The sequence below is a fragment of the Coptis chinensis genome, chromosome 7 (assembly GCF_015680905.1).
Source record: "Coptis chinensis isolate HL-2020 chromosome 7, ASM1568090v1, whole genome shotgun sequence".
NCBI classification, from domain to species: Eukaryota; Viridiplantae; Streptophyta; class Magnoliopsida; order Ranunculales; family Ranunculaceae; genus Coptis; species Coptis chinensis.
Window position 1 is genome coordinate 60,564,429 of NC_141462.1, and position 11,591 is coordinate 60,576,019.

Here is an 11,591-nt window from a genome sequence, read left to right on the forward strand (position 1 = left end):
TAAATTTCTATTACCGACGTTTTGTTTCGTGGCAACAATACCATATTTTTGGTTACTAAATCAATATAACGACATTATTTACCGTCGCTGGAAATAAACTTTTGGCAACGTTTTTAAAATTTGTCGCAAATTATATACTTGTAGGAACGCTTTTGTGCGTCACTATACATTTATTTTTAGTGACGCTTTGACAAAGCGCCGATTTTTTTTTTTTTACCCTATTTTTATTCAATTACATACTTACATGAATTCGTTTCTTTCAATCACAAAACTTAAAAGAATCATATAAATAACTTCAATTCAACCACATTAAATTTAACCAACAACATTCTCAAAAGTAATTTATAAAAATCGCTCTCTCCATGTTTAAGAGTAATGTGATTCATTACATACATATAATAGTCTTATAAACAACAAAACATCAAAAGAAATTGTTTGAACATCAAACATCTATTGCATAGTACTTTATATCCCAAAAAAAGTATGTAAAAAAAAACCCATATAAATTGTTTCTTCCAAACCGCATGAGAACCTGTAAACAAAATATGACAACATTTAGTTCACATCCACTGAAATGTCAAACCAAGATATGGCAACATGTATTTAAAGATAATCCAAATAATCCAACACCAGACATGTAATTTAAATAACAAACTATACCCCTCGTTGGCTCCTAGAATTCACATACACATAATTAAAATCTAAGAATTAAACACTTATAATGATATTTATTTAACGTAGAAATATGGAATATGTTAGTATGTACAACGATAAAAAATGAGATACTAAATACTAACACTAATCTAATTAGTGTTTTACTTTCCATTTTAGTATAATTTAACTCCTAGGCTGCTATGGGCCATCCCCCTGACAGGCCATCTTTTGACATATCTTTGCTAGCTATAACACCCCCTTTACTCCATAGTTTGCTACAAAAAATTTAGCACAACTAAGTAGCAAACATATCCACCTCCAACACTGCTGCTGTAAGCTAAAAATATCTCCATTCACCAAACTAAAAGAATTTCTTACCAATTCAGCAAAGTAACTCCATTATTGCACTCTCTCCCTTAATTCTTCAAGCCATTACTTATCTTATACTATAGCGTAAAAAAAACCAAGACGTGAGCGGGTTTGACTCACACAAGTCCAAATTATAACTAAAATATAAAACAACCTCTACACATCGCATTCTAAAAAAAAAATCGGCAGAGTTTCCTTTGTATTTCCAACATTTCATAAATTTAAAACCTGTCCAAACCTGAAATTCAAATAATATACTTCCGTTTAATATATATATATAAAAAAACGTCAACCATAAACCCAACTACTAAAAAATATATTGATTCGTGGAACCGGTTACTTAACCATCTCGACAAGTGCCAGTTAAATCAAGTAGCTCAAATACATTTAAACCAATCTTTTACCCAAGATTCTTGAACGCTTAATTATCGTCATCACTTCTAAATAATGAATGCAGTATAATATTGTTTCATAATTCAATAATGCGAAAAAAATAGCTAAATTATTACAAAACAAGTTAAAAGGAATCAATTTGAACTAAAGAATTAAAGTTCCTTATCCTAGCAGAAGCTACGGTTATGGTGAGAAAGCTTGCAAGGTTGATACTTATCAAACAAGCTTGTACGTCTCTATCATTTATTCTGAAATGACCAACGTTAGTCACTTAGTCAATGCAAGTATATAATAATTAAACAAGGTTAATTACTTGGTGCTTGCATTTTATTAGTCTAGCAACCTATATTCTAGTTCTCTATATAGAACGGTAGGTACCGTTCGTCCTCTTTCAGCTACTTTACAATTTTTATTACATTTCGTTTATATAAATCTTTGTACAAATAACAATTAACGAAGTTTCAAAATAAACACGTTAGCAACACGCAATATAATCAATATTATCAAAAGATTTAGATCATGTTGAACACGTACGAAAACATAATTAACCAAAATTTATCAATAATAAAACATGTTAAACACTTGACTACCTTGTACAAGGGGTAAGGTAATAATACCAATCATGGTGATAAATTCTAAACTAGACCATGACTTGTACAAAATGTACCAGTCATGGTGGGTGGCATAGGATAAGAGAAGTTTGGTTGGGTTGCTTACACTAAGTTATGAAAGGTTAATTTGAACTATTGTGTGAAGGGTGAAATAATTGTTAAGTGGATCATTATTTAAAGTTTGGCAGAGACAGTGAGAAGTTCGGCCATTGTCTTGTTCCATTACCGGACTCGATGTTGGGTATAGCCCTTTGGGAACACCTACAAAAGAGTTTTAGAGACATCCTAGGTAATTTATGAGGAAAAATAATAAGCTAAAGCACCTATATAAATATTGATGGCATGAGCCAAGAGGAGTACACGCTGAAACAAGAAGTATTGTACTCATAGGCGTGAGACGGCACACGGCAAATGTACCAAATTATATCATTTTACTAGCGAATTTGATTAGGGGTGGCATAGAGATTGGTAATCTCTGAATCTCTCACAGCCTAGTAGACAATCAGTGTCAATTTGTATTTGATGGTGAAATCACTTTCTTAAGAATCATAGAATGCAAAATATTTCATTTACAATATCAAAGTAAAAGCACACTTATCTGCTTGGGTTTTCTACTTTATCTATATAGATTTACCAAGAGAAAAAATAATTGGATGTTACTAAAGGGATGCAATTTGGGTTCTCTCAAGATCACAAAGTCCAAAGAGTCATATAAAAGAAAATCACAAATACAAAAAATCACCAAGTCGAACTTTACAAGAGAAGGAAAAGTAACAAGATTACCCATCAACATTGTAATAGCAGAAATCATACAACCACGTTTTAGTGGTTTTACTCATGTTTATACCATATACTATTCAGCTGGTCCCGCTATTTATGTTTTCACAATACTCACCTTGTAAAACATGCTTCCTTGCTTTTAGCATCTGAGCGAGATATCCACTAGTTTGACTTGTTTACAAATTGTTAAACTATACGACTATTGTAGGCGATAAGGAACCGTGCAAATATTACCCACTAAGACCCGCTTTCTTGAGAGAGAAACCTATGTTCTTGAGATAGAAGCCTATGGACCCTTTCTCAATCTCAATAGGAATTGAGGGAGCTCATGGGGACTTCTAGCTACTGAGGACCCCATTACAAGTCCTCATGAAAGATCAGATCACGCAGAGATTCCGCCCTTTGTGCTCCTACACAAGGAATGGCTCTTAACCTGACCTACACCCTTTATAAGATAATAATTTTTGCTCTTGTTCCCCTGGAGCCCATTCCTTGGCTTGAATGTAGGGCAGGGGAAGTTACCTTATAGAGCTCCAAGCGGAAAGCTACGTTGAGATGCTACTGCTTAGATTAGATGGTTAGCTCAGTAGATGCTTTCTTGTAGCTCTACCTTTGAAAAAGCACTTCTCTTGCATTCTTGAGTTAGCTCTTTGTCTTGTAGCTACTACCGATATGCTATGCAAATGGTAGAAGTGGTGCTACTAATTCAGTGCTAAGCACTCAGCTCGCTCAGGGCTTGGTTGAGCCTCATGCATGTACTGAACCTAGGCATAGCCTGCTAAGGAACCCAGTAAATTGCACTACACTCAGTACACACTTATTTCTGGGACCGCTTGATTCAGCATGCAGCAGTGCAACATCGGACGTTAATCAGGAAGCATACAGCAGCAAGCACACATCTTTGCGGTCTTTCTAAACCTCATTATATTAAGCTGGTGTCAGCCTTTAGGTTTTTATCCCTAATCTTGAGTGTTGAACCATAGGTTCGGCACAAGAGGAATCTTTCTTAGACTCGGTTTGCCGTTTGTACAAGTCATGGTGGGTGGCATAGGATAAGGGCTTATAGTGATGGTTCATGTGCACTATGTAAGTTTGTTTTGCAAAGACATTGTAAGTAGGAAGAAAAACAAGAACAAGAACAAGGAAGCAGAACTAGAACAGAGAAGCCATGACTTCTGTTGCTTGAGACATGAGACCATGGATCTAACTTCTTTATATGCTTTTCTTAACTGAAAAATAGTTAGTAATGAGTGGGTGCCACTCACATTGAATTTTGAAATTTAATATGAAATAAGACTGTTGGCTTGTAAAACTACATTGAGGCAAACTAATTAACTGTATCAATCTACTTTAGATACTAGAGTAAAGTACATTGAAGCTACACTGCTTCAATATATATACTCATTTTTTTTCCCCCATAATGACTTCAATATACTCTAGATGTCTTAGAGTTTTCTTTCTTCAATGTAAACATGACAAGAGTACGATTCTATACTATCCTCCCTAAGATGATTTCTATGGACTAATTTCTAAAGCAATTTGTTGTACAAACAGAATATAATTCAATACTTCCTTTGCTTGCCCAATCGAGCACCCATAAGCAAATTTATTGTAGTGATACTTCTAGACGTGAGGTTGCAGAGGCAACTACTTATTAGTTAGCATTCATTCAATTCTAGCTAATAGTCTATAGTGTGAAACTTTGACCAAATCACCGAATGATGCTTTATTTTCACAACCTCTCATAAAAGAGTAAAAGTCCAAACTATTATTGAATAGTCCCAAATGTTATGTCCCCATTATATGTGCGCACGACTGATGTAGCACCTGACTACGACAAAGAAGCGCAGTTGATGGCAGGGCCAGATCTAGAATTATATGGCAGCGCAGTTGAGCAGAAAGTTATGTACAATCTACTGACGCATGGCAGAACCAACTAACCTAAACAATTGAAGGCATGAAAGAAAAATCCAATAAAACAACTAGGAAACATGGAGAGTTATTCAAAATCATGGCAGCAGAAAAACTTATTTCAAATGATAAAGGGAGCAAAGGTTGTTCTTACCACAATTAAGGAGCATTCTGGAACTTCGACATAAGGAAGTCCAATGCACGTTGTTGCTCATCGATTCTTGCCTTTTGGGCATCCATTTCTGTTGTTGGGCATTCATTCTCTCTTGTGTCGAATTACGTAACTCCTCGAGCTGGCTCTCCGCATCTGCTGCCCTCCTCCTCAGCTGATCCACCTCTGCATTCACATATCCACCTCCAGCTTTGCTTGATGGAGCTACCTGTCCGTGACCAAGGCCTCTATTGTAACCACGTCTTACACCCAATATTCTATCAAATATCTGTTGCTCTGTCAATGGGGTCGAGCCTTCTTGTGGAGGTTCAGATTGGAGTTCACACATTCTTTCCTATATTATTGTTAGTTAGTTAGAAATAAATATCAAACAAATAGTGGGCATTTCAGAGTACATATTACTTACATAGTTTTCTTCAGCTTGAAGAGAAATCCAGCCTTTCTTTTCATTATAGTGGGTATTTTTATACAATTCAATCTGACTAGGCTCTTGTTGGCTCTCAGGATCAGCCTGTACCATTTCCAAAGAGAGACAGGTTATACCATTTGTTTAAGAAACAAAAAACATAATTATCTAAGTAATAAGAAATCCTATATACATACCATATCTGCAAGAGCCCGGATAAAAGACTTTGAACCACCACGGTGGCCAGTTGTTAAGCACGAGCGACTATACTTGTTCTTCTCACTGACATTCTACATCCAAACAAATGCATTTTAATTTGTATTAGGAATCGAATGAATGCAAGTACTTATTATCCTATCGTGTAGGCTAGCAAAAGGGAAGCAAGGAAGAAGGAGTTCCTCCATAGTATGTTTTTTCCTCTTGAAAAGTCTTCAAGTAGTTAATAAAGAAAGTTAAGCTGCAATCACACCAACTTAAATATAAAATTTATACATTTAGTTCAATATAAGATTTCTCCTTTAAAATTCTAAATTACCTTGAACTTTTCAGTTTCTCAGAAATCACACCAACTTTCCCACGCATCTTGTGAAATACTGCTGTATGGGTGTTCGCGCTTGTTTACATTATTGGGTAGGTTCACATAGTGCATGTGAAGGCTGGCCCTGTAATCCTTAAAGCGGTCCCTTAAATATCCATTTACAGCTGACACCACATGTGGCTGGCTCATATCCATATCAAACTTATCCTACAAAAAAGATAAAAATTAAAAATTAAAAAAAAAAAAGGAAAAGAGAAAGAAAGAAAAAACATAAGCTAGACAAAAATAAACAACTTAACTAACACAAAAGTTCGACCAATGAAATTGTCATTTTATACAGACAATTTAAATGAACTAATGCAAGTCATCTACAAATCAGTTAGTAAGCAATAATCTCACTCTCATAATTAACTCATTTGAAAAACATACCACATTTAAGCTCTTGAAATAGTAGTAATATAATAAACTCGCAGAGCTAAGAGATGAAACGCAATAATTAATATGTATTACTCATTTACCAAAACTTTTTCATGAAGAAGTGTTCTTGCATCATCATCCACATCCTTCCACTTATGGGCAAAAGGGGGCATGTCATCCTTAGCTATCAGGCCAAGCTCATTAATCCATTCTTGGCCCCAATCGCCTATAGGCCTCGCTTTCCCAGGAAGAATCTCTATTCTTGGTCTCCCGCCACCCCGCTTGATGTGTTTTGTAAGATATTTATTTTTTGCCCTTCCTCTAACCCTTTTACGATTGGCTGCAGAAGCTATTTAGAACAAAAAAAAAAAAATAGTCACAAGGAAGGTTAGGTATTTGTACTTAATAAAAAAGTAAAACAAATTAAAAAAATGAGTTTATCTCCCATACAAGAACCACCCTGATTGGATTGAGGCTGCTCACTAGCATATGGGTGACGAGGACGACCAGGTGCCATAACTACACAAGAGACATGAAGGGTTAATCACAAATAATAAAACCACAATGTTAAATAGAACAAAAAATTAGGGCGAGAAATATAGATTAGTTCAATAAGTGTCAGTAATGCAATCCCATAATATCAATAAGCAATAAATTGACAAATAACAATGATATACATTCAAAATGGATAATTATTTATTGAAAACCATAAATGATAAATAAAAAGAAGAATAACTAAAAGAAAATTAATATTATAAGAAAACTTAGAAGTAATACTATACTCATTCATGATTTATAATGTTATTACATGAACTTCTAATCAATGTCGGTATCACTATCACTAGAAGCATTCCCTTCTTCTTCACTGTAACAGTCTAGTAATGTATCATCTTCTTCAACCTCAGAATCATCATCAATGAAGTCATTGCCCACAACCATCAGATTTTGATTTACCACATTCTCATCAACTTCATCAGGCTCCACATCCTCCCTGTTTAATTGTACAAGTGCAACATCTTCGCTTTGGATTTCTTCCCTTCCAAGCTGTTCTTCTTGTTGATAAGCCTCATCATCATTCTCTAGAGTAGTCACTTCATCTTTCTCTAGAACGTCATACACATTTCGATGAGTTACTTTTTGCACTTGCCAAGTACCATGCAATTTGGTATCTTCCAAATAGAAAACTTGAGTTGCTTGGGTCGCCAACACAAATGAGTCATCACTATACCACTTCTTTGAGACATTAACACTAGTGAAATTGTCATCTATATTTATTCCCATCCTATTTCCAACATCCTACCAGTCACACTTGAAAAGAAAAACTCGGTTTCCAAAGAGGTAATTTAGCTCTAAAACATCTGTTAGGACACCATAAAAGTCCATTTCTTTTGACTGGTGTTCGCCATTTACAACCACGCCACTATTCTGGGTTCGGAGTGTTGCCTCACGGTCCTTGGTATGAAATCTAACTCTGTTAACAATGCAGCCACTATACCGAGTCACACGACGATCAGGCCCACATGCTAATGAATGAATACCGTTAACGGGTTTCGGCTTCAGAAGATTTCTCTCTACGCATTACTTGCATCTATATTGATAAATTTTTTTTAATGCAAATACAAAATTCTCAAACTCAAGTAAAGGAACTACTTGAAAAACTCAACCAATACTTACGCGTTTTTTAAACCATTCAGCAAAGTGTCGTTCTTGCCTTTCGTCTAATTCATGCGGACTTTGTCTTTTAAGCTCAACCATGTGTTGACTGTGTATTTAAAATAAAATATTACATATATGCTCATATATAATAAATACAATGTCGAAGAACTAAGTTGGGGACTTACTCAAAATGTGAAGATATTTCTTCTGAATTATTCAACACATAGTATTGAGCCTTATTGAAATCCTTCGCACTAAGTTCGATAATTTGGGGAGCTCCTAATGGTCGAACCTTCTGTGTGAAAGCATGCAACCCTTTGACTTGTTTAGAATGATCACCATCATAATTGCGCTCTTCATGATTGAAACGTGTTTCAATTCCTTCTAGATACATTGAGCAGAATGTGAGACATTCAGTGTCAATGTAGGCTTCAGCAATGGATCCTTCTGGGTGTGCTTTATTACGAACATATTGCTTGAGAGTTTTCAAAAACCTATTTAGACTTTAAACAAGTGAATTCCAAGTAGAAATATATAAGTCCAAACAAATTAAATTATAGCTAACAAACATCGACCTCTCAATTGGATACATCCACCGATAGTGAACTGGTCCTCCAAGTATCGCCTCATATGGCAAGTGCACTGCTAAGTGGACCATAACATCAAAGAACGCTGGCGGAAATATTAACTCAAGCTTACAAAGTATCACAGCAATATCCTTTTCTAATCTCTCGAGCATTTCCAGCTTTAATGTCTTGCAACATAGTTCTCGAAAAAACAAACCCAACTCGGTTAATGCACTTGATACATCACTAGCCAAGAAACCACGAAGTGCAACTGGGAGAATTCGTTGTAAAAGAATATGGCAATCATGACTCTTCATTCTAGATACTTTGCATTCTTTAACATTGACACATCGAGAAATGTTTGATGCATAACCATCAGGAAATTTTACCGTCTTCAACCATTCGCAGAAGCTCTTTCTCTCGGCAGGTGACAACGTATAACAAGAAGGGGGTATAACAAACTTATTACCCCTAGGAATCAGATGTAACTCTGGTCTAATACCCAATGCTTCCAAGTCCATTCGAGCTTTCACTGAATCCTTTGTTTTTTCTAGGTGTAACAACGTTGCCATAACACTCTCACAAATGTTCTTTTCAATGTGCATAACATCGAGATTGTGCGCAGGATTAGCTTCGCCAATAAGGTAAACGGAAAAAAATGCTCCTCTTTGTCCAATTATACTCAACCTCAGTACGCTTTCTCTTCTTGTTATTTGGATGTTTTCCAAATGTTTGTTCTTCGACATGCAGAAGTTATAACCTCACATCTTCCCCACTTAATTTCTTTGGTTCAGACTTGCTGCCACTAATTCCACCAGGTAATTGCTTGAGACGCTTTCTCAAAGGATGTCTTGGTCGTAAAAATCGGCTGTGGTTCATGTAACATTGCTTATGCCCGTTCTTCAAGTACAAAGAGAATGTATCCTTGTTACAATTCGGGCAAGCCATCTTACCTTTGGTGGACCAACCGGACAAGTTTCCATATGCAGGAAAGTCATTTATTGTCCACAATACTGCTGCATGCATTACAAACATTTTATTTGTCGCCGCATCAAATGTCTCCACCCCATTTTGCCACAAGTCTAATAATTCTTCTATCAACGGTTGCATGTAAACATCAATATCATTTCCAGGTGCTTTGCGTCCAGGTATAAGCAGAGACATGAAAATGAATGGTTCTTTCATACATTTCCAAGGCGGCAAATTATACGGCATAAGCATTACAGGCCACATGCTGTAAGTACTGCTCATGTCACCAAAAGGGTTAAACCCATCACTTGCAAGACCAAGCCGAACATTGCGAGGATCAGCAGCAAACCACGGATGTTCCTTGTCAAGGTCCTCCCAAACTTTTGAATCAGCTGGATGCCTAAGTACATTGTCCTCCCGAACTCGTTTGTCTTTGTGCCATCTCATGTCTTCAGCAGTCATTCTAGACATAAACAATCTCTGAAGCCTTGGTTTTAGTGGAAAGTGCTTCAAGACTTTCTGTGGTATCTTTTTACATTTCCCTTGATTAATTTTGTACCTCGATTCACCACAAATTGAACAACTTTCAAGATCTTGGTCTTCCTTCCAAAAGAGCATACAATCATTGATGCAAGCATGTATACAAACATAACCAAGTCCTAAGCCTCGCAATAACGTCTTGGCCTCGTAATGGGACTTCGGGAGTGTTTCACCATCTGGTAATGCATCCTTGAATAACTTGAGAACCATGTCAAACGATTTATTGCTCCAACGGTTAATTATCTTCAGATGAAACAACTTTACGAGAAAATCCAAGGTACTATATTTCTTGCAACCAGGATACAGAGGCTGTCGAACTTCATGCAAAAGTTTAGCAAATGGTTATGGATTCCCATCTCTTGTATTAGGAATAGAAAATGCTTCTGAATGTTGCACTCTGGGCTCCAAAATATCCCTAGGAGTCGGTGCTACATCTGCAAGCAAGTCATCCAACCCATGAAAATGTCCACCCGAACCATCATCGTCATCATCATCGCTCAATACTTCAAAAGGCTCACCATGATGTACCCATCGAGTGTAATCTTTGTCGATACCCGAATCAAATAAATGATCTTTTACTACATCAATGTGCAAGTAGTACCTATTATTGCACTTCTTGCATGGACACCGACATCTACTCTTTTTGTCTAAATGATTGGCGGCAAGCGTAATAAAATCTTTAAGACCTTGAAAGTATTCAGGCCTATGTGGCGTATTCATCCAACTTTTATCCATATTCGTTCCTATGCAAAAAAGGTATTCAAAAAAAAATAATTAATATAGCTTTGCATCTCTTAAAAGCAAGTATCGTTCCTAAAATTTCAATTCCTAAATTGTCTAATGGAAGAACAACTAGTAGTGCAATTTCAAATGGAAAGCATACAATAGAGTGCATATTACAAGCACAAAATGATAAAAATAGTGGGTAAAAAGTATATGACTATTCACTAGATCACATCAAAACACGTTAACTTAAGTTCTAACATCTAAGACTACGGAAAATGATCAATACTTAAACTGTCTAATAAAGGAACTAACTATTGGTGTAATTTTAGATGTGAAACATACAACAAGGTACATATTACAAGCACAAAACAATCTGCATCATCAGTTTTTCATTTTGTTCCTAAAACAACGAGGGAAACCTCATCCTCAAGCACCAAGAGTTCTTTTTGGATTCCCTCACTCATCTAGTGAGGACTGTAAAAGGGATACTTAGGCAAAATAAAGAGCTTTACCCCAACTCTGAGAGCCTTGAATGGTTGTAGCATGAACTTTATTTGAGTGCCCTCCGCTCCCTACCCCACCCACTCCGGCCCCAGTAGGTTCAAAGAGGCCTCACACTGGAGATACTATATATCTTTTTTGGTTGAATGCAGTATTTTAATCATCATTATTTTTAAGTGTCGAAACAGTAACAGATGGAACTTTGTAAAGTCCTCCAAACTAAAATAGTAGGTAACAACTTTTTTAACCTAAACACAAACGCACAAGCCATTCTAACTAGATCCAACAATGTCCAATGCTAAACAAAGTGTCACCCCAACCTATCCATTCATACTGAACTCTAATTCAACACATCTTAAATATCTTAGGGTACACTTCTAAT

At 36.2% G+C, this 11,591-nt stretch overlaps 2 protein-coding genes across 2 annotated transcripts; both read right to left on the minus strand.

The window, feature by feature from the left end:
- Positions 1-336: 336 nt before the first annotated feature.
- On the minus strand, positions 337-6,913 carry LOC147488227 (uncharacterized). The gene is made up of 7 exons (XM_086572622.1): positions 6,702-6,913; positions 6,353-6,600; positions 5,832-6,041; positions 5,494-5,586; positions 5,297-5,401; positions 4,873-5,224; positions 337-532 (listed from the first exon to the last, which is right to left on the minus strand). Exons 1-3 carry the CDS (start codon positions 6,766-6,768, stop codon positions 5,850-5,852), a joined length of 507 nt encoding a protein of 168 aa, XP_086428748.1. The 5' UTR covers positions 6,769-6,913; the 3' UTR covers positions 337-532; positions 4,873-5,224; positions 5,297-5,401; positions 5,494-5,586; positions 5,832-5,849.
- A 1,175-nt stretch (positions 6,914-8,088) lies between these two features.
- On the minus strand, positions 8,089-10,717 carry LOC147488228 (uncharacterized). Its single transcript, XM_086574312.1, is given in 5 exon segments — positions 8,089-8,401; positions 8,483-9,103; positions 9,105-9,210; positions 9,274-10,309; positions 10,352-10,717. Coding segments are annotated over 5 exon segments (2,442 nt in total).
- Between the last annotated feature and the right edge of the window lie 874 nt (positions 10,718-11,591).

Coding starts and splice junctions, on each gene's coding strand:
- LOC147488227 (XM_086572622.1), bottom strand. CDS start 6,768: ATGGCACCTGGTCGTCCTCGTCACCCATATGCTAGTGAGCAGCCTCAA. Junction 6,601..6,701: donor ATCCAATCAGGGTGGTTCTT/GTATGGGAGATA, acceptor TGTTCTAAATAG/CTTCTGCAGCCAATCGTAAA. Junction 6,042..6,352: donor TTCTTCATGAAAAAGTTTTG/GTAAATGAGTAA, acceptor TCTTTTTTGTAG/GATAAGTTTGATATGGATAT.